General features: G+C 44.6%; 2 protein-coding genes across 2 annotated transcripts in view; one reads left to right on the forward strand and one right to left on the reverse strand.

The window, feature by feature from the left end:
• Nucleotides 1-4,529, reverse strand: part of LOC128618733 (kinesin-like protein KIF3C) — an 11,933-nt gene extending 7,404 nt beyond the window's left edge. Inside the window, exon 1 of the mRNA XM_053642527.1 lies at nt 2,919-4,529. Within this exon, the coding sequence (XP_053498502.1) occupies nt 2,919-4,346 (1,428 nt within the window). The 5' untranslated portion in view covers nt 4,347-4,529. The remainder of the gene's footprint in view (nt 1-2,918) is intronic.
• Nucleotides 4,530-11,583: 7,054 nt separating this feature from the next.
• rab10 (RAB10, member RAS oncogene family) lies at nt 11,584-22,292 on the forward strand. The gene is made up of 6 exons (XM_053643013.1): nt 11,584-12,313; nt 18,139-18,199; nt 19,150-19,288; nt 20,119-20,208; nt 21,705-21,806; nt 21,914-22,292. Exons 1-6 carry the CDS (start codon nt 12,187-12,189, stop codon nt 21,998-22,000), a joined length of 606 nt encoding a protein of 201 aa, XP_053498988.1. The 5' UTR covers nt 11,584-12,186; the 3' UTR covers nt 22,001-22,292.
• Nucleotides 22,293-23,798: the final 1,506 nt, after the last annotated feature.

The raw sequence follows: 23,798 nt of genomic DNA on the forward strand, positions 1-23,798 counted from the left end.
CATTACGATAACATCTCCGCTCTCCCTGCTCCCTTCCTCCCTGCATCTCTCTCTCTCTCCCTCTCTCTCTCTCCCTCGCTCCCTCAGCCTAACTATTCCTCACTTCAGCCTCATGTTCATATACCAAGTGATTGCTTCATCCCCTGTGGGTTTTCCTAATAAGCTAAGCACTGCTAATAATGCTAACTTACATAGACATTTTCAAACCCAAAGACACGCCCATCTGTCCCGTCCTGCACAAAGACACGCCCATCTGTCCCGTCCTGCACAAAGACACGCCCATCTCTCCTGTCCTGCACAAAGACACGCCCGTCTGTCCCGTCCTGATTAAAGACACGCCTGTCTGTCCCGTCCTGCACAAAGACGCGCCCGTCTGTCCCGTCCTGTTTAAAGACACGCCCATCTGTCCCGTCCTGCACAAAGACATGCCCATCTGTCCCGTCCTGCACAAAGACACGCCCATCTGTCCCGTTCTGTGCAAAGACACGCCCATCTGTCCCGTCCTGCACAAAGACACGCCCATCTGTCCCGTTCTGTGCAAAGACACGCCTATCTGTCCCGTCCTGCGCAAAGACACGCCCATGTATCCCGTCCTGAGCTAAGACACACCCATCTGTCCCATCCTGCACAAAGACACGCCCCTCTGTCCCGTCCTGTGCAAAGACACGCCCATCTGTCCCGTCCTGCGCAAAGACACGCCCATTTATCCCGTCCTGAGCTAAGACACGCCCATCTGGTCCATCCTGCGCAAAGACACGCCCATCTGTCCCATCCTGTGCAAAGACACGCCCATCTGTCCCACTCATAGTCATGCCCATTGGTGGTCTGCAGTGTAAGACACTAAATGGATCGAACATTAGAAACACACACACACACACACACACACACACCTTGTTTTTATATGCCAGTTTTTCAATCCCACATTACACACTAATACCTCAGACTGTACAGCTTTTAGCACTGATCAATACCTTAATGACCTCTCAGTGAACCACACTTATTCTGCCCGGTAACTGCGATCTGATTGGCTAACTGCAGACATTAAAACAATAAGAGTCGTTTTATTATGATTGGAAGACAGACCCTGATGCCAGCCAATGAGAACTGTAAACACAGAAGTGTGGAAGAATGTGCTTGGGGCTTGGCCTTCAGTTTATTACTTCCCCTTCCCCCCACAACACACACACTCACACACACACACACACACATACAGCCAACAGAATACTAGCTGCCATGATTAGAGACAGCAAGTGCCTTTTGCAAGAACAGCCACTTCAGCATAGATGACTGCCTTCTTAAGCATGTGTAGAAAATATGACATTAAAGCCCATTATCCCTTCATCTCTCACACCACCCACACACACACACCACCAACACACACACACACACACACTCACACAGCTTACACTCACACCACACACACTCACAGCACACCAAGGGAACGCTAAATCAGTGATGATTTGATCAATAACGGTTGGGTAATGTTGCTATAAGGGCCACACTTCCTGTTTGTATTTGTGTGTGTGTGTGTGTGTGTGTGTGTGTGTGTGTGTGTGTGTGTACAGTATATGTGTGTAAAAGTGACAAATTATTCCTAATTTATTTATTCGTTTTACACATTATCCACCCTTCATTTGCGAATTAATCAACTTCAAAAAAAAAGTCTTTTATTTGCTCTACCAAGCTAGCGATATCCACTACTTTGCTGTAAGTAATAAAACACGTCGTGTCATGCCGTTAGAGGAAAATAACCAACGACACACTGGTGCGATGAAGTGCGTTGAGTTTCCACACTGATACCACGACGCAAGTTGATTATGTTCCTATAGCGGCACGTCTTGAGGCGCTTTACTCCTCTTACCCCACGGCAATTCGCTAACAACGATCATTTTTTAAATCATAGTCGTGGAACGTCCTTGAAACGAGTTCGCTCCTTTTCTCTCTTACGTCACAGTGGCTATAAACACTCGTTCTCTCGCCGCCGCCGTCTCTCTCTCTCTCTCTCTCTCTCTCTCTCTCGTGAAGAAAAAATCTCAGCTTGTCGTGGTGACGGAAAAGTTACGGATTTTCCGCCGACACTGGAGACTCCGTCCGTAAGTGTCACATAAACATCTCCTTACGGAAAAATGTCAACGCTTTTACGCACGTTTTTAATCTGTTTTTGTGGTGCGGTTACTATAGAAACCGTTAATATAAACCTGCGCCACTGTCAGAGCCACTGTTCTAGAAAATGAACCAACAGCTTCTGACCAATCAGAATCGACATAACATCACAGTGTGTTCTGTATTAATCTGTAACCCACTTTCATCAGCTTTATATAGTGAAAGAAGACTGAAATCTCTCTCTCGCTCTCTCGCTCGCTCTCTCTCTCTCTCTCTCCCTCTCTCAGGTTTAAGTTTAAGCATTCTGTTGCTTATATTGTGTAAGCTTCAGCACACTTGGATGCATGTTTTCTGTAAAAGCCACAAGGAAGTGTATAATTCTGTCTACAGACTCTTTAGAGTTTAATTAAATACATTATCTACATATCATTTAAGACGTCATTATTGTTCTACGAGTCCCTGGAGCGATACATTTCCTTCTGGAGATCTCCTCATTAAACTTTACGAATTAAAACTCTCCACTTTTCCTCGAAATCTGTGAAAATAGATTAGATTTTTAATGGCTCATCGTGCACAGAAGCGCGTGTACTCGACATGCATCTAATTAATGCTCCGCCTCCATGAAATACCCGGATCTGCTGAGGTGTCCAGATGTTTTTACCGTGTTTACGAGTAATTTCATAACACCTTTAAGGAGCATGTAGATGTTTCAGACGATTCCATTTAAACACACTGGAATGTGGACACAAACACACACATAAATATGCCCGTTACATTCTCAAAGTAACTACACACACACACACACACACACACACCTTGAACTTGGAGGTGAGGAGCGCAGTGGCCTCCTGCTCCTTCTTCAGATCTCCCATCATCCTCTCCTTCTCTTCCAGGAGCTTCTGTTTCTCCTCAGCCACCAGCGACCGGTCGTCCATGATGGCCTCTTTTTCTTGCTCCAGCTTCTCCTGCTGCTCCAGCATGAACTCATGCGCCTCCTTCTCCAACTTCTCCTCATCGTCATCGTCTTCGCCTTCGCCTTCCTCGTCGTCGTCGTCATCATCCTCGTTCACCTCGTGGTCTGTGCTTCTCTTGAGCCTCCTCTTCCTCTTGGCGCTCAGCATGCCTTGTCGGTGGAGTTGTGCCTTGAGCCGGGCGATCTCCAGCTGGAATTCGCGGAGCAGCGCGTCCTTGGGGTCCTCGTTGACACGTGGGACGTTCTTGATGTTCTTGGCGCGGCTGGCGTAGCGCAGCGTGGTCAGAGTCTCCTCGTAGTTGAAGGACGCCGGGCCGAGCGTGGCCACCATCACGGTCTTGGCGTTCCCGCCGAGGGAGTCCCGGAGCAGGCGCGTGAGCTTGGAGTCACGATAGGGAACGTGAGCACCGCGGCCATCGGCCAGCGCCGATACAACGTTGCCCAGTGCAGAGAGAGACAGGTTGATTTTAGTGGCCTCCTTGAGTCGCTCACCACGTGCTCCCGTCTTGCTCTGGCGCTCGCTCCCGGCCAGGTCCACGAGGTTCAGCTTGCCCACCCGGATGTGGTTGCGGCCATCCGGACCAGGCTGACTGCACTCCACGGTGACGCTAAAGATGGCGTGAGACCGAGAGCTGCGCTCGTTCATGTCCGTGGCACCTACGGATCGCGTCCGGTTTCCCGCGTTCAACACGTGCTCCATCTCCTTGACGTTCTTCGCCACGAAGGACGAAAGGTCTCGGACGTACACACCCGACTCGGGGCTCTCCTTCAGCTCGAGGCGCTTGCTGTGATCGATGGTCAGAAGGTCTCGGATCTCCTCCTGGTAGATCTCGAGGTAGGACGCTCTCACCAGGTACTGCTGGTTCTGAGAGCGGGAGATGTGCGTGAAGATGTGCTCGAAGGAGCTGGGCATGATGCCGCGCCGCTCGGCCTCCGTCCACTCCCCCTGCATCGTGTACGTCTTCCCGGTGCCGGTCTGTCCGTACGCGAGCACCGTCCCGTTAAACCCGCGGAGCACCGAGTCCACGAGCGGCCGCACGCTCTCATCGTACAGGTTGCTCTGCTTGGATCCTGCATCGTACACGGCGTCGAAGGTGAACGTCTTGTCCGGTTCTCCGGGAGCCGCTCGGGGATTCCGCAGCGCCACCTGGCCCAATTTAACGTCCATGTCCACGATGCTGTCATAACCGGTCGCCTCTTCTTTCCGGTTCAGCGGCCGACAGCGCACCACCACCTTCACCGACTCGCACTGCTTGGATTTTAGAGACATTTTATCTCCTTTTTTTTTTTTTTTCCTCAATCCTCCTTCGATTCCTTCGAGCTGAAATAAGAGAGACGCCGACAAAGCGAGGTGTCGGAGCGCTAGAGAGGATGCGGCAGGGTGGCGGCTCCCGGGGCGCAGCGCATCGCGTCTCTCCGCGCGCACAGCAAATGACCGGCGGCGCGTGAATCTAACGTCAAATCATCAAGAAATAAAGCAATTACCGGCTTCAACCGAGGAGACCCGCTGTGTTCATCAAATCCACCATCAGTCTCTCTCTCCCTCTCTCTCTCTCTCCCTCTCTCTCTCGCCCAGCCCCTTCACTGCGGTGCGGTCATGTGGTCCAATCACATTCAAGCCTGAGTATAATCTCAAATATTATCTCAATCATAACAACAATAGAATTATTCCTCATAGGCTTTATTCGTCTTATTATGTGAGGGTGTGGCGCTTTCACATCTCATTCTGTTCATTCTTACATAGAATATAGCCTATAGAATCAGTTTATTTATGTGAATAAATAATCTATAAGATTATATCAGATTATGTTATATTATAATATTCTGTTGTCTCATTAATGATAAAAAAGTTGGGAAACATAATCAGTATAAAAGGGAGGATGATAGACGATGAACCTTCCTTGAAATGAATAGCCTATAAATTAAACATATAGGCTAGCTATACTCTTAGAATGAAAGGTTCCAGTTATTATTCATTTAAGTTGCACAAAGAACCTTTTTACTCTCAAGTTCTTTAGAGAACCCCATCTATGTAGTGCGTGGTGCTTGAGAACAACCCGAAAATGGTTCTTCACGCCAGTGCTACAAGGAACCGTGTTATCGTAAGTTCTCTTTAAAATAAATAAATAAATAAACCCTTAGTTAGTTCTATAAGGAACCAAAGTAAGGTTTTTAAGAGCGATGCTAGGAGAACCTTTTCCAGTCCAACTTTATAGGGTTCATGTTAACCTGTTAAAGGATGATATAAACACTGAAGATCCAATACAATGTTCTGAAGAACCTGTGTAATGAAACCGTACAGCCCAGCTCAAGAACCCTGTACAGGAAAAACGGTTCTTGAGAAGAAGAAGGTTGTTTGCAGAACCTGTGGTGCTGTAAAGAACCACTGAAGAACCTTACTCTATGCTATCTACTGTGTAAAAGTCATAAGCACCCTACTGTTTTTTTTTTTGTTTTTGTTTTTTAGTACAGCCTTTGTTATAGATTTTTATTTGATGAGTTCTACGTTACAGAGTCGGTACAAAAACATTTTACATTTCCAAACATTAGTTTAGTTTAGTAACATAAATGTGAAATGTTACAGAAAAATGTTTGCATGTCAGTAAAGAAAGTGGCGTATGCGTTTTCTTATCAGAAACCAGTCTGAAGCTGAGGCCTGTGTGAAGAACTCTTGGAGAGTTTAGTTACAACCCACTGATTAATGGAAAGGACCACCACCTTTCCATTAATCATGTTGACACTGGTGTATTTCCCCCCTCAGCTAGAAGATAGGAAACACAGATACAAACCTGATCAGGTAAACCTGATTCCTTTTTCAGCCAGCAGAGGGCGGTGTAGGCTGACATTGCTGACATTTCATCAGTCCCATCAAACATTCATCGGAAAATAATTAAAGCTTTTTAATAAAATAATAATAATAATAATAATAATAATAAGTTACTTTTAAAAAAAAACAGTACAGATTAAATCACATACTCAATCAGCCAAAACATGTTTGGTCACGCTTGAGCCATAAGCTAATGTTGCTAACAAATTCCAGAAGTATAGTCTCTCCTTAGCATTGTGCAACATGCATGTTTAAATCATTACACACACACATTGAATCAAATCCTTGTAAATAAAAGGAAGGAAAACACTATAGAAGCCATGGAAATGATCCCAAATAAACTACTCGCCTACCTACTAAAGACTTTTTCCACAAATGCGTTTTTGAACTTGGACCTAGTACGCGTGAACTTTTATAATCGAGCTTATCGATATTCTCCTCACACCAGTTAGTCCATAGCTGTTAAATGTGCTAGGTAGCTAGCTAGATAAATCTTTGGAGTACCCTGTCTTCGCTAACCATAATGAGCTAGCTAAATACAGTCATGTAGAAACGTTACTATCTGGTATAACTGGTGTTCCAGCAGAAGTCAGTGAGGAGCTAAACTTTCAATGCTGTAGCCAGCTTGGTGTTTTGCTACTATCAATGCCCCTCGTTTATCTTCTGTATCTTTCAGTTACGCATTTGAAAGTCGATCCATCACGTTTCAGATTAGCACACTCAGGATTTCTCATAGCATACGAAGGTTTTTTCAACCTGAATGGATTTTCACGAATACCGCATTTCTTGTGTAAATTCTCCAGCGAATGATTTACATATGAATTAGTTTCTATCCAGTTTAATATATGAGGCCCATCTGAAGTATTAAATTAGCTTGTGCTATCTGATTAAGCTGGCGCCACTGCTACGGCTAAAACGATCTACACGAGCTAGCTGCTAACTAGGATTGGGTTCTCAAGGGTTTGTGAGTAATGATGACATGCAGTACTGGATTTACAGAATTAATATCTACAGATAAATATGTCTGAATGTCTGAATGGCAGCGTCGTCCTTTCTGTACTTCCTTGAACTCTAATAAACCGGTTGTTGATGAGGACCCTTCTCCCTGCTGCAGGCCTCTCTCATGCTGCGATACTCCCTCCCTCCTTCCACGCTACAGGCCGACTGTCAAGTCTGTGCTTGGCTCTGAGCGGGAGCCAGCTAATACTGCACATTCCTGAGCGAAACAGTTCTGTAGTCCCGGTGATAAGTGTGTGTCATGATGACAAACGAGCTGTCGGGATCTTCCGCTGGCCAGCTTTCCGAAGGGACATTTTTACTGAGAATTGAGATAGGCCTTCTTCTTCTTCTTCTTCTTCTTCTTCTTCTTCTTCTTCTTCGACAATACGTTAAGTCAGAACTAAAACTAGGGAATAATTCTGATTTCTGTCTGTCGTACATGCAAATAAATTATTAAAATAAGGAAAAGTCGCCTCTAATTAGCCTACACTAGACAGAAATGGTGATGGAGGTATGGACTGTGTGTCAGTCCTAATAAAGGAGGCATGGCCTCTGTGTGTGTGTGTGTGTGTGTGTGTGTGTCCTTGTAACCTTTACAAGACATAGGCATGGCCTCTGCTTGTGTATGTGTGTGTGTGTGTATGTATGTATGTGTGAGCTGCAGTAAAGGAGGTGTTGCTTGTGTGTGTGTCAGCTCTAAGAAAGGAAGTGTGGCCTCTGTGTGTATGTGTGTGTCAGCCCTTGTAAAGGAGACATGGTGTGTGTGTGTGTGTGTGTGTGTATATATGTGTGTATGTATGTATGTGTAAGCTGCAGTGAAGGAGGCATGGCCAATTTGTGTGTCAGTACAAATAAAAGAGGCGTGGCCTAATGCCCCAAAGCTAATAGCTATTGAAGCTTAACACTGAATCACCCTGTACTGTATTAAAACAGCTCTAAATAACCTTTCCCACTACAGGTTGATGATTACGTTGAAATAAAGTGAAAACTGACCCTTTGCTTTGCTTTAAATCTAATTCTCTTTGGGCAGTTGTTGTTGCGACCGAGCCTCTGGATGACATCTGGCTGGTTTAACAGAACCAGATGTGCTGTTTCAGTGACTCATACAGCACGGTATAGTCTTACACGCCTCTGACCACACCCCTGTTTAGATCATTTCATTTCTTATGGAAATTATTTTAAATATGGTTAACTTTGATGTTGAATTATGTTCAAAATACATCTGTGTGTGTGTGTGTGTGTATATGTGTGTGTATGTTAGCCCACATGACCTGCCTGAGTTGCTCAGCAAAGCCACATCCGGGTCTGATTCACTCCGCTGCTGCTCTGACTCACGCTGGCACTGTGGGGCAAAGTGTTAACTAAAACTAGTACAGCAAGCATCGACCCTAAACCCTCCGTCGGCCTGAATAGGGTGTGAATTTACTACATTTACATCTGAGGTTTAGTCGGAACCGGGGGCTCCAGGTCTGAGGTGTGGTTGAGTCATCACATCACGTCAGTGGGGTCATCACATCATCAGGAGAGATGTGATGGAGATCTTACTGATGGAGAAGCTTTAACGATGTATGTGTAAAGACAAAATTCGTTCTCGAACCTCAATCTGACGTGGCAACATTCCATCACCTCACAGCCCCTAGTTGCTAAAAACAACATAAACAAACAAACAAACAAAAAAAAACGACTTAAACTTGCTTCAGGAGAGAAATTTCACAGAAGTATTCCTGAGAACAAAATTTTTTAAAAAAAGAATAAAAACACACTTACGAACCATGTTTGAAGCGGTAACGGTGAATAACACTGAAAGGCTGGAAATGTTAGTTTTGAAGAAAGAGTGAAGGGTTCTGAGAGGGAGCCATGTTGTCCTGAAATGTGTGGAGGGAGGAAGAAAGAAAGAAAAAGATTTGTGGAGTTGGGTGAAAGAAAGACAGAATTGTGGAGTTGTGTAACAAAGAAAGAAAGAAAGAAAGAAAGAAAGAAAGAAAGAAATGATTGTGGAGTTGGGTGAAAGAAAGAAAGAGAATTGTGGAGTTGTGTACATTTACATTTATTCATTTAGCAGACGCTTTTATCCAACGCTACTTACAAATGAGAAAATACAGAAAGAAAGAAAGAAAGAAAGAAAGAAAGAATTGGGGAGTTGAATCACAGAAAGAAAGAAAGAAAGAAAGAAAGAAAGAATTGTGGAGTTGGGTAACAGAAAGAAAGAAAGAAAGAAAGAAAGAAAGAAGGAAAGAAAGAAGGAAAGAAAGAAAGAGAATTGTGGAGTTGGGTAACAGAAAGAAAGAAAGAAAGAAAGAAAGAAAGAATTGTGGAGTTGAGTAACAGAAAGAAAGAAAGAAAGAAAGAAAGAAAGAATTGTGGAGTTGGGTAACAGAAAGAAAGAAAGAAAGAAAGAAAGAAGGAAAGAATTGGGGAGTTGAATCACAGAAAGAAAGAAAGAAAGAAAGAAAGAAAGAATTGTGGAGTTGGGTAACAGAAAGAAAGAAAGAAAGAAAGAAAGAAGGAAAGAAAGAAGGAAAGAAAGAAAGAGAATTGTGGAGTTGGGTAACAGAAAGAAAGAAAGAAAGAAAGAAAGAAAGAATTGGGGAGTTGAATCACAGAAAGAAAGAAAGAAAGAAAGAAAGAAAGAAAGAATTGTGGAGTTGGGTAACAGAAAGAAAGAAAGAAAGAAAGAAAGAAGGAAAGAAAGAAGGAAAGAAAGAAGGAAAGAAAGAAAGAGAATTGTGGAGTTGGGTAACAGAAAGAAAGAAAGAAAGAAAGAAAGAAGGAAAGAAGGAAAGAAAGAAAGAGAATTGTGGAGTTGGGTAACAGAAAGAAAGAAAGAAAGAAAGAAGGAAAGAATTGTGGAGTTGAGTAACAGAAAGAAAGAAAGACAGAAATAAAGAAAGTTTGCTGATAACAAGCCGCTACTGCAGAGCAAGACATGCCCCTGGGGGCGGGACATATACCTTCTAGAGAGCATTTAATTGGATGAATACACAACACAGGCTGAGTCATCAAGAAATTTTAGTGATTGTGAGATCATTACGTGAGCATTTGTCCAAAACCTTATATTGTTCTTTATAGATTACTCTTGTATTAACACCCAGAACACCAACACACACGTACAAACACCACCTTTCTTTTCAGAGGCAAGAAAAATTGCATAGTCTTTTTGTAATAACAGGACACACCCGAATTACACATCTAAATCACTGAATTTGACTCCACAGATTGATTAGTCATGTCTAGACTAATGTCAAACATCTAAAAAAAAATTATTTACTTTACTCCTTGATCCCACTCCTCCATTCCCACCACTGTTCACAAAGCTCCGCCCCCAGGATCTATGGTGTTTCAAACAGGTTTTCTCTCCAAGCCAATAAACTTCTGCTAAGGTTTAATCCACTGCTTTTTATCATGTACTACGTATCTTCCAGGTTATACAATACAGAATAAAAATTGCCTATAGCACCTTTAAAGGTGCATTAGGTAAGATTAGTCCATTTTTGTTTAGACATTTGAATGATTTCTTGTTAAAAAAAACTTCTTGATCCCACCAACCATTCCCGCCCATGTTCACAAAGCTCCGCCCCAGGATCTACAGTGGCCCGTGGATTAGTGTCTATAAAATACAAATGCAAACACAAACAAGCATTCCAGACCTGAAGACAGTTTTCCAAAAGGGTTTTCTCTCTCAGCCACATGATACTTTTGTTCTGAGGTCATCGCTTGAACTATTTCTTTTTATCACATTCTACTTATTTTGCAGGTTTTTTGTACAAATAAAAATGTTTAAAAATTCGCCTATTGCATCTTTAAAGGTGCACGGGGTAAGTTTAGCACATTTTTGTTTAGACATTTGACTGATTATTTTTTGTTTTACTTATTGAGCCCACCAACTATTCCTGAACATGTTCAGCTCCGCCCCCAGGATCTATGGTGGCCAGTCGATTAGGGTCTAAAATACAAACACAAACACTGGGATAGGCTCCAGGCTGCCCACGTGACTCTGTGTAGGATAAGCAGCATGGAAAATGGATGGATGGATGGTCTACTTATTTTGCAGGTTATTTGTATGAGTAAAAATGTTTTGTTTTTGTTTTTTTGTTTTTAAATCGCCTATTGCACCTTTAAATGTGCGTTAGGTAAGATTAGTCCATTTTTTCTTTTTACATTTGAATGATTTTTTTTGTACTTGTTCAGCCCACCAACCATTTCCACACTATGTTCACAAAACTCCACCCCTGGATCTATAGATGCCCGTAGAGTAATGTCTATAAAATAAAATACAAACACAAACAAGCATTCCGGACCAGAAGGCTTTGAAATAATACTGTCATGTCATAAGTCATGGCTTGAACGATTTATTTATTTATTTATTTAAAATCACGTTCTATATATTTCGCAGGTTATTTGTACGAGTATATACATTTTTTAAAAATCGCTTATTGCACCTTTAACCCTGTGACAGAGCTGCTGTTCCGCTCCGCTTCGGTCACGCAGTTAACATTTAGCAAACCGCAACCGAGCGTCAGTGAATTTCCGCATGTCCTCCTTTTGACGGTTGGAGCGTGTGTCCAATCAGAGTCAGGAGAATGTTTTTGAAATGTTGCCGCCTCAGCCAATCAGAGCAGAGGACGCCTAAGGGTGGGCGGGGAGAAGGGCGGCGACTGTAGATGTAGGGTGTCGCCGGCCGCGGTGGCTCCATTCGAAGGCGACGGCGGTCGTCTGTCTGTGTTTCGGCTCGCGTTAAAAAAAACCAAACAAACCCAAAAACAAATAACAACAACGGAGAGAAATATCACCGTAATCTCGATTTGACACCGGGACAACGCGCTCGAGCCTTTTCGGATTGTAATCCGGAGGAGGGAGGGTGAGATGAAGCTGATAAAAACCCGGCTCGAGACGTTAGTTTTGAAGAAAGACTGAAGGGGTTTTTCTCGTAGAGGGAGCCATTTTGTCCCGAACTGTGTGGGAGAAGAGAAAGAAAGGAAAAGGAAAGAAACCCGAAGGGTGGATTATTTTTGCTTCACGACAGAGATTTATCCAAACTGTTCCTGGGGACAAAAATAAATAAAAGAAAACAACAACAACAACGTCTCACGGTTAAAAATAAAAACGCGACTTTTAGCTCACGCGACAGAAAACTAGCCAAGCTAACGTTAGCTTAGCATCCAAGCTAACCAACAAGAATTCGCTACAGCAGCAGCAACCGCCTGATTGTTGTATAGTGTGTTGGTGTTGTTTGTTGTTTTGCCTCCTCTCTTTAGTGTTAACTCGTTAGAAAAAGAGCCCCAACATGGCGAAGAAGACCTACGACCTGCTGTTTAAGCTTCTCCTGATCGGAGACTCCGGCGTGGGGAAAACCTGCGTGTTGTTCCGCTTCTCAGACGACGCCTTTAACACCACCTTTATCTCCACCATAGGTGAGGAATCTTTATTTAATAGAGGGCGAAAAAAAAAATTACACACTTCACACATTCATACGTTTCAATCTTTTAATATTTGAGCTCCACCGGTCTGTGTTGTTTTCTTCCAGTCCAAATCGATGCGAAATGGCTGTCGAGGGCACTAGGTAGGGTGGAGGAGACGGTGTTATTATGCAGGCTATGTAGGGAGCACGGTGCCGATTGGCATCACTTTCCCTCCTCATGCTGGGTTCGTGCGTTTTCGTGACTTAAAGGTGATATTGTCGGTTTTGTGACTTCTTGTGTTTGTACAGAGAACCTGCAAAATATCTAGAACGTGATGAAGTAGAACGCTTTAAGCCTTTACTTTGCGGGCAAAAGAGAAAACCCGTTTGGAAAACCGACTTCCGGTCCGGAATGCCTGTTTGTGTTTGGCTGTGTTTTTTATTCAGCCTGGGCAGGGTTTTGCCCGGTCTTTCACATGATGTGATTTTGAAAAAAAAAATTCCTCTGAATATTGCAGGGTTTGCGTGTTTATTCCAAAATCCCAAGGGGAACTGGTTTATACTGGGGATTTTGTGGGGCGGAGCTTTGGAGCCATATACGGGAATGGAGGTGGGTCTGGAAGTTATTTAAAAAAACCCATTCAAGTGTATAAGATGCATACAGCCGGTCCTGGTGGTGGGGGGGGGGTGTTTAATCTTACCTACCGTGCCTTTAACAGCACAATTTTGGGAAAACTCGTTTTGTTGTGAGAGTTTGACGTACATGGCCGTGTTGCCGCGGCGTGCTACGTTTCAAGTCGATTCAGTAGCCTCCGATTGTTACGTGACCGACATCGTTCGGAATCTGAAGCACCGTGAACGACGACCATGTAGAGAAGGGTTTATTTTTGGCAGATATCAGCCTTGCGTACAAATCAGCTTGACTAGCCTGTTAAATTATCACCGCTGGCTCCTTAACAAATACTTGCAACATCCTCAAGACATTAACGAGCTCTATACGTTAACCGTACCACAGCGGGTTCAGCTCGTGAACCCATGTCGAGGCACAGAACATCGCTTCTGTAAATAAAATAAAAAAATTGCTTATTGTTCAAATTTAACACGTTGCTTAGAAGTGATGTGAAACTCGGTTAGTGTTTCCCAATCCCGCACTTGTTGACTTCCCCTCGACGAGGAACCACGCCCCCATCTGCTTGCTGAACAACGAGGAGCTGATTTCTGAGCTGCCAAAAATTAAAGTTTTATAGGATTCTTTAGAAACCCGTTGCTACGGTGATCCACAGGGAAAAGGTGTCGGAAGTGAAACATGCACACTTCGAGTTGTTCGTTCACAAGCCTCCGTCTTACTCACCAATGGAAAGCAGGGGGCGGGTCTGTCTGGTGCGTGGAAAGAATCGAGTCGTGGCGTTGAGGGGTTGTAACCGACGAACAAAACCCCCCCCCCCCCATGGTGTTTCAGGTGCCAAAACTTCACCTCCAAGCAGAAACTTTCCGACGGATTTCCTGCAGAAGCGATGTTTCTGGGTCAGCAGATGTGACTCTGTGGTTTATGGCGTTCCGTGGAATATTTTCCTGAAGCGGACAGTAAATCCATAAACTCTTGGTCCCTGATCAGCGAGGCTCTGCATGGAATACTCGCTTTGTTTGCCAAAATTTGGTGTGTGTGTGTGAGCGAGAGCTCTGACATTATTTCACTGACCTGCTGCTTTTAACGTCCGGTGGAAGTGGAATTTTCGGTTCTCCCGAGAACGTACGTTGGCGCATGACAACACGAGTGCCATCCTGACAGGGAATGAAGACGTGGTGATGTTCCCACGCGCGCGCACACGCACAGCCCACTGTTTAAATCCCGTACTCGTTTGTGTATCTTTTTGTTTTAGAAACAGCTTCTCTTTCTGTAAGAGGAAAGGAAAGCGATCCCATGCTGCCATTCAAGGATTATAGAGTCCTGGCTCCGGACACACAGACTCGTCTCTCTCGGCGTTATCCCGTAACGCGCGGCCCGTCACGGGCACTTCGGAAAATCGCGCTCCATTCAGGAAGTATGGCGTCTTCGGGAAGCGCTTGCACTTTCGAGATAAAGGCTGTAAGGGTACGAACGGCTGTCCTCGACGAGACCGTGGGCATTTTAACGCAGTCCCGTTTCCAATCCTCTTCCCCGATTATGTTGCTTTTATCTTTTATTTTTTGTCATAAATTGATTACTCGAGATCCTTTTGAAAAAAGGCAAGACATCCGGAGGAGCTCGTGGTCTTTTAAAATCGGAGGATTCGGGCAGGTTTGGGCCGAGACTTGTCATGTGACGTCATCACGACGCGTGTTCAGCCGAAGCCTTCTCCGATTCACGTGCGTCGAATATGAGTACAGCTAAAAGGTCTCGGTTACCAATAAACGTCGCTGCGAAACTATTTTGTGCGACTGCGAAATAGTTCCCAAAAGAGGTGTTTGTGTGTTTGTTTTTTTTTGGCCGTTTTTAGTTGTAGTGTTTCTGTAACATTTCTGTAATAAACATCGTGAACTGTATACTCCTCTGATATCAGCTGCGTCGACGGATTTCATTTTGCGTCAACGAGCTCCGAGTGTTCTCCATTTACCTGGAGAGCACCACATGAGTGTGAAGGAAGTGGGCGGGGCTTGATGTCAGAGATGGGTTAAATACCTCGGCTGTGATCGTTTCAGGTTTGTTTCTATCGAAGCGAGAAACGATTTTCGAGCCATAACGACGTGCTCCCCTTCTGGTCTGGTGGGGAAATGCAGTCGGAGTTAACGTTAGCGGACGTCGTGGCAGTGTAACCTTACGTCACCGATCATTTGATGCTACTGAGAAATGTGTTTGTGTTTTGTTTGTTTGTTTTTGTTCCCCCCCATCCTGACTTCTGTTTCCTGCCTTCTGGCTCTTTCTTTCTGTCTGTGGTGGAGTGGCTGATACAGCTGCCGTGGCTCAGCATCCTAAAATACCCACCGGAAACTCCCTCCATCGCAGGGATCAGCTTACACACACACTTTCATGCGCATACACATACACGTACACAATTTATAGCAAAACGTACAGTATTCATATTCAATATTTTACTTCTGTCGTTGTGGGACTAGAACCATTTTTCTAATTAGGGGTTGAAGAGAGCAGATGTTTTAGTGATGAAGCTGTGTGTGTGTGTGTGTGTGTGTGTGTGTGTGCGCACACGCGCACGCACGCTCTCTGCTCCACTGGCCTTTTCGTAACATCTCCGGTTTCATCCTCGGCTCATTCTGGTTGCAGTTATAGGACGAGTTAGCATGCGTCATACATCACAGGGATTTCAACACACACACTGGAGTTCGATGGTGCACTTTTACTCATCAGCCCATGCGGTCGTTCTGTTTTTACCCCACTTCTACCCCAGCTCGTTGATACGGTGACGTTCTCTCCAAAGTAAGGAGGCGTTTACGTAACGTTTTATGGAAGGAGTCTCCAGTGTCAATGGGAAAGCTGCGACTTTTTCCGAAATCTGTTAACTTCAGAGGGACCCATCACAGGGCACGATCACACACACGCATTCACACACTACTGGACCATTTAGAAATGCCAATCAGTTGGGGGAGGAAACCCCTGAGGCACGGGGAGAACGTGCAAGCTCCGTGCACACAGGGTGGAGACGGGGTTCCCAGAGGTGCGAGGCAAACTCACTAACGTCGCAATTTTCACACAATCCCAAAACAAGCGACTCGTTTAATTCTGCTTTTAAAACAAGAATGGAGGGTGGAATCTCCCTCACACACACTCTCTCTCTCTCTCATATTCTCTCTCTCTCTCTCTTTCATTCTCTCTCTCTCTCTCTCTCTCTCTCTCTCTCTCTCTCATTCTCTCTCTCTCTTTCATTCACTCTCTCTCTCATATTCTCTCTCTTTCTCTCTCTGGAACTCCTGACCGATCAGATTCGAGCTTCAACCATCTCTCTCTCCTCCCCTCTCGCTCTTTCTCTCTTCCTCTCTCTCTCATACTCTTTTTCCTTTTTTCCCTCCCCTCTCTCTCTACATTTTTCTTTCTTCCAGGCTCTCTGTCTCTTTACAGCGCTCTCTCATTCTGTTTCTCGGTGCCATCTGTGTCTCTAAAAATCTTTCAGACTCTCTTTTTGTTTCTCCTTTCTCCCTCCCTCTCACTCACTCACTCACTCATTCACTCACTCACAGGAACTTGGCCTTAAGCCCCTTGCACTGTGTGTGTGTGTGTGTGTGTGTGTGTGTGTGAGAGAGTGATTTGTATTGTGTAAGAGTGACTCATTCTTTGGCTAAACGATATGTATATCATCTAATAAGGCCGGTCCCACCCAACATGTGTGTGTGTGTGTGAGTGTGAGAGAGAGAGAGAGAGAGAGAGAGAGAGAGAGAGAGGGTTTTTGGATTAGGAGTGAGTAAGAGTACACGACTGTAAGATAGGATCTTTCCTCCTGAGTTTTGTTTCTGAATGTGAGGTTCTCAAGCACGAGAATGTTCTCACTGAAGTCTACATTCACACTGAACACTCCGGGTCTCTCTCTCTCTCATACACGCGCGTGCGCACACACACTCGGATTTCACGAACACACAGACGTCTCACACACTATAATAACTGTTTAACAACAGGCAGGAACAAACATGGATTTCAAAGGTGTGTTAGGGAAGATCTGTGAGAAACATCTGTAACAGAGGAAACGAGTGAAGTTACCCAACACACCTAACCTGTACCTCACCTAACTAACACACCATATATGCAACTTCGTAGTGACCGATGAGTAGTCGTGTTAAATGACCTCGCACGTTTTGTATCAGACCACCCGTTTTGTAGGTGAGCAAAAATATTGGAACACGTGACTGACGGCGTTTGTCTGCCCTCGGCAGATGCTCTCATCCAGAGCAACTTACTCTCTGTGTGTGTGTGTGTGTGTGTGTGTGTGTGTGTGTGTGTGTAGCTGAGGGATTTTGAACTTGCAACCTTCCAGTCTGTCGCCCAACGTCTTGTGAGGCTCGCCGTGTGTCTCTCGTTCCTCCGCTTTCTGTCATTTACTGTCTGTCCATCTCTCACACATCTTTCTCAGTCTGTTTCTCCATCTCTCTCTGTCTCTCTCTCTCTCTCTCTCTCTCTCTCTCTGTGTGCCTTTCTGTCTCACTGTCTGTTTACATTTCTCTCTCTCTCTTCATCATCCAACCGTCTCTTTGTCTCTCTTCATCTCACCTTTTAGTCTTTGTTTCTTTTTCCGTCTATTTCTGTCTCCCTCGGTTTCTTTCTGAATGATGTCAGTGTGTGTGTGTGTGTGTGTGTGTGTGTGTGTGTGTGTGTGTGTGTGTGTGTGTGTGTGAGAGAGAGAGAGAGAGAGCCGTTAAACCCCCAGCAGAAGGACAGATTGAGACGGTTCTGCCGGAGCCGATGCCAGCGAGTGCCAGTCTGTGCCACACACAGTTTCCATACTGCCCCGTCAGCGGGGGTTCACACACTGTGCAGCACACACTGCTTTACACAAACACCCCACACACACACACACACACACACAGAGTGTCACTAGGATTTTAATACAAATATCTATACAGTTTTTGTGCGTCCTGAGCGGTTGAACCTGAAAGCGGGGGGTAGGTGTAGGTGGCAGTAACGGTCTTTGTGTTCTTCTGTCTCTGAGTAAAGTACGTGTTCTTGCACTGTTGTCGGTCTCGGGATGCAGTAGGGTGTCAAATAAACCAATTAAATTCTATTTGTTTGTGAACCGCACACTTGTGATGTAACTGTAGTTATTAATACAGATGTTCTGCTGATTTGTTCGTCCGTATCCCCAACACCGTTCTACATCTGTAATGGTGCACTGACTTAATCCCCTTCTTCCTCTCCAGGAATCGATTTTAAGATCAAAACAGTCGAACTGCAAGGAAAGAAGATAAAGCTACAGATATGGTGAGTGCTAATATCGTGTGTGTGTGTGTGAGGGAGGAGGAGATGCAACTGCGTCTCAAATCGCGTACTTGCTCACTATCTGGCATTTGCGTGTGTAAAAATTGCGGTACGGTAAAACTCCGCCGCACCGTATACGCGGATGAGGTTTGGACACTAAATCTGCTCCACTGTGGTCTTATTTTTACTTTGCTGCCGGTTGCCATGGTTTCCTGGGTAGCGTTTGGCTAGTGCGAGATGATGCAGGGTGCGTCTCAACCAGCTCCCCAGTTCAGCAGTGAGGGAGTCTGCCAATTTAAGGGCTTTCTCGATCGCTAAGTCCTTCCAGCGCACCGAAACGTTCGCTCCCTAAAAATAACCACGAGCATCGACGCTCTCGACGTTCCCTTAACGGAAATAATGACGTCGTATTTTCTGAAGCATCTCGACTCGGAAAACCAAAACAAAATGGCGGGCGAACTCTCGGCCAGCTTCGCGGACAAACGTAAGCAGCTTGTTATCGTCGTCGTGGCTCTCAAACGATTAAATGCGTTAGCTTTATTTATTTTTTAAACTTTATTTGATGCTCTGTATACAGTCCGTTTGTGTCTACGTTAATAAAGACCAAAAAAACACACCTACTCACGTTACTGAGAAAGCGCAAGGCGTAGCCTGGTCTGTCCTGAAGACGTCTGAAAACCGCTCACACTGGAGACTCCTTCCACAAACGTCTCCTTTGCCAAATCAACGAGCACCCGCGTCTATGTGGGTCGTCCACCGCGAACGAACCGTTGTTATAGAAACGGTAACGTATTTGACGCGCTACTCGTTGTAGAAAATGAATCAACACCTCCTGTCCAATCACGTGTACAAGTGACTTTGCAGTTTGTTATAATAATGGGTAGTTGGTAATTGCATGGTTAGCAGTGTAATATTGTGTGTGTGTGTGTGTGTGTGTGTGTGTGTGTGTTTAGGGACACGGCAGGTCAGGAGCGGTTCCACACCATCACCACCTCCTATTACAGAGGAGCCATGGGCATCATGCTCGTCTATGACATCAGCAACGCCAAGAGCTTCGAGAACATCAGCAAGTGGCTCAGGAACATCGATGAGGTGCGTCTCTAAACTGCAAAAAGCTTCGCGCAGCTACGTACGGCCGATTTATAGCGAGGTGAAACTCTACATCACCGCCACAGTCGCGAAGTTGAATAGCAGATACTGCCAGCACAACAAGCGCATGAGAACAGGGTCGTTTCAGGCAGAAACTGTGCTGTGATTGGTCACAGGGTCGTTTCAGGCAGAAACTGTGCTGTGATTGGTCACAGGGTCGTTTCAGGCAGAAACTGTGCTGTGATTGGTCACAGGGTCGTTTCAGGCAGAAACTGTGCTGTGATTGGTCACAGGGTCGTTTCAGGCAGAAGCCGTGCTGTGATTGGTCACAGGGTCGTTTCAGGCAGAAGCTGTGCTGTGATTGGTCACAGGGTCGTTTCAGGCAGCTGTTGTTTTTAGTCCCTAACTTATACAACATATAATATGCTATAAATACAGAGTTCAGTATAGAGTAATTGTGAGACCGAACCCAGTCCTGTTATACTCAAGCTGTGGAAATGACCAGAACACACACCACTAGTAATGATGGTGCATTAGATGTCCAGTACAGTTGCTGTCCTTTTTCACTTTCAGGCTCTCCATACACACAGAAACCTCAGATTTTCCCTTTAATATTCCTCTAAATGGAACCGATTATTTATCAATAGACAGTATCGTTAACGGTGGTGTGAACATCTCCAGTCTCCGTAGACGTTTTTATTTCATTAAAAACTAACGCAGCGTCCTTGTATGAAACACATTCGATCAATTGTGAGCGCTCTTATTTTTCTTGTTTCCTCACACAAATTCCCTGTGTGTGTGTGTGTGTGTGTGTTTCTGTGTGTGTTTTTCAGCATGCCAACGAGGATGTGGAGAGAATGCTGCTAGGCAACAAGTGTGATATGGAGGACAAACGGGTCGTACCAAAGGCCAAGGGAGAACAGGTGAGCTGCCTGAGGCTAGGGTCACGCCAAACACTGTGACTTTCTGTGAATTTAGAGATGATCTTCATTACACTTTTACCTTAATATAAATAATTTTGGAAAGAAAACGTGTTTTTTTTTTTTTTTTTTTTCCTTTACCTATAGCTTCTGGTTTTAATCACACCCATACAGCCATAACATTAAAACCACTGACGGGTGGCGTGAATAATATTTAGGGGTGGGATATATTTATTAGGCAGCAAGTGAACAATCAGTTCTCAAAGCTGATGTGGTGGAAGCAGGAGAAATGGGCAAGCGGAAGGATCTCACCGTGACTAAGCATGAAGTCGTGTGTGTGTATGCATGATTGGTCACGCTGTATGCTTGGACTTCTTAAATACAGACTACAATACACTTGTCTTACTTTTTACCCATTTTTTTTGTTTTAAAAAAAAAATCTGTTTAAGTTCCTTACCCCAAAGTTTTCCGTCTTTTTTTTTTTGTGGCTAGGACGCAACAACCACACACCTCCCCCCGCCCCCATTCTTGTCTCGACCTAAAAAAAAGACTACAGGAACATTGCTGCCTCTCCTAGCACGTTCATAACTTTTATCTCACACGCAGACGAGCACCGCATTGCTGACCTCAACTAAACCAAACGACGTTCTGTTCTCGTCTGGTCGGAGTAATTTACTGCCTCGGCCTCTTTTCTCTGCTGTCTTTCGGGTTAGAGCGCGAGCCGCGTGATCAACACCGGCTGATTTTCATGGAAACGTCGCTCTCCGGGAGCAAGGACATAAGAACGATGGAGGGGTGGGGTTTGATCTTTAAACAGCTTACACGCAGAAATGCGACTCGCGCTGAAAGGTGCCAATGCTTCACTTTTACCGGCGACTTCATGCACAGCGTCATTAAACACACCGACGACCCCCGTTCCTCTTTTAAACTTCCCGCCGTTGTCGTGATTGACGTCATGATCCACGTCAAATCGAGAACTCTGCGACCATACGTTAAAATCTCCGCTGGTCGAGTTTTAATTGGAAACAGTTCAGTGTTAATACTCTGCAGCGGTCTAGAACAGCGTACACGCACGCGAGTCGAGGATTTTGTGCGGCGGCCATGTTGCGCACGCATAGTAAACAGCAAGTATAAACTGAACGTGTGGAGGCGGAGCTTCGGTTTTCTTCCACACCGTTCGGTTATAATAAACGACTCCTGATTTGTGACTCAGTCTGCGCTCCACGACCCAACGAAGCACGTTGTTTTGTTTAGCACACTTGTGCAGGACAAAACACACACGCGCACAAAGTGGGGACGTGAGACAGGGGCCCGAGCGACGTGATTGGTTAGCGAAACGTCTCGCACGCGATTCTCATGTTTTGAAGTATTTTTGTTGCGTAACAATATACTCACTTGTAAACACGTATCAGTGTTGTAATAAACATGACTGAAACACACACACACACACACATCCCTACCCACCCAAGTTTATTTGTCTCCTCTCTGTGTGTGTTCAGATTGCCCGGGAACACGGAATCCGTTTCTTTGAGACGAGTGCGAAAGCCAACATTAACATCGAGAAGGCCTTCCTCACGTTAGCAGAAGACATCCTCAGAAAGGTGCGTGTGCACCTAGCGCTAGCGGTCAGTGTCGGGTCGGACGATACATCTGGTGTGTGTTTATATTGGTGTGTGTGTGTGTGTGTGTGTGTGTGTGTGTTTTCCAGACACCTGTAAAAGAGCCCAACAGTGAAAACGTCGACATCAGCTCTGGAGGCGGAGTCACAGGATGGAAGACCAAGTGTTGCAGTTGAACAGTCCATCACACACACATTCACGAGCACGTGTCCACACGCACACACACACACACACACGCCTACACATGCCGTTTCCTCTATCCTGTCTCTTCATCTCACTTATACTCATTTCTTCCTACTTTGTATCTAACTCTTCCTCCTGTTGCACTCTTTCACCATCTCCCTCTCTCTCTTCTCTCTCTATCTCTGTCTCTAATCTTTCCTGCGCTGTTCCCGCTCACACCTGCTTGCTGACAGTTTTTATTTCTGATGACGAAAAACAGTTGTATAGATAAAAAGAGAAATCATGTCACGTTTCCTGTCGTTTATTTGAAAGGTTTGAGGAAAAGAACGGAACGTCAACAACAGAAAGCTTCACCACTACATTATTAAATAAAGATGAAATCTGACATGAGAGGGTTCCTCAGAACCTTCCGGACCTTTTTTTTTTTTTTCTTCTTCTTTTTCTTTCTTTTTTTTCCCCTCTCCTTCCTCTCCCTCTCTCGCTCTCTTCTTTTGGAAGACTCATCAGTGTAAAAAGATATATAAAAAAAACAAACAAGCTGAACGACCCAAGTGCTCATGACTGTGTACAGTTTCTGGATTGGTGGTTGGGTTTCTGTGTGTAAATGACTCGCCGGTTAGTGTGTATGGAGTTTTGTCATGTTTTGTGTGTCTTTCTTTTTTTTTTTTTTAAAAAAAAAAAATGTATTTCTTTTGTCTGGTGCCTTAACGTGGAGCCGAACCGCCCATCCACCCTAAGCAACACACACACACACACACACACCACCTGTATAACGATGCTACCAAACTCACCAGAACAGACCCTGACATTGTTTGAACTGAAGAGAACGGGAATTTATGTTCTGAATAATTTCACATTTTTGTTTGAATGTTTTTTGTGGTTTTTTTTTTTTGGTTCTGTCCCATTGTTCTCCTGCATGCCATTTTTCTTTGGTTTTAAAGACGTGCATTTTGTGCAGCAAGTGTCTGCACTGCTCGTGCATGGGGAGGGTTGGGTGTCGTTCTCTTTGGAATTTTTTTTTTTCTTTTTTTTTTTGGCAGATCCATTAAAAAAAAGGAAGCTTGTTTAAGTTACCTGTTTGTCTGTTTTGTTTTGTTGTTCCTTTTTCCTAGGCTGTGAGACAGTGTGTAGGTAAAAAAGCGAAAGGCCTTTACCATGTACGGAATAAAACACCATCATGTGGCTGTATGGAAAATAATCAACGTCGGCCTGGTGTGATGAAACGCAGATACTGTGAGCGCCCTGAAGTTGATTATTTTCCAACGATAACACGCCCTGAAGTGTTGTATTCCTCTTGTACCACAGCAATTTATCGACAAGTGCAGTTTTATTTATTAAATGGCAACCTGTTTGGCTTTTTAAATTTTTATCCGTTTGCAGTTGTATTTAACGTCGAGCATCCGTGAAACCAGTTCTCAGTTAAGTTATAGCAGCCGTAACACTTGTTCCCTCACCAGCCTCCAAATCTCTCTTGACGTTAACTAATAGGACACAGCTTGTCATGTTCCGGAGAAGCCGTGAAGCAGAAACTCCTCTGTCCTGGTGATGTCCGAAGAACTACTTAGTTTTACCTCTGGCACTGGAGACTCCTTCGGTAAGTTTTTAATCCGTTTACATGTGGCGTCCACCGTGTAAATCCGTCTGAATGAGCCGTTACTATAGAAACTGTAAGGTAGTAGAACAAGTGTGTTGGTATAAACCTGCGCTACTGTCAAGAGCTGCTGTTACATGAAAATCAACACCTGACCAATCAGAACCCAGAGTTCAATAGCATTGTGGTATGAGTTGTAA

This window comes from Ictalurus furcatus, chromosome 2 (genome assembly GCF_023375685.1).
Source record: "Ictalurus furcatus strain D&B chromosome 2, Billie_1.0, whole genome shotgun sequence".
NCBI classification, from domain to species: domain Eukaryota; kingdom Metazoa; phylum Chordata; class Actinopteri; order Siluriformes; family Ictaluridae; genus Ictalurus; species Ictalurus furcatus.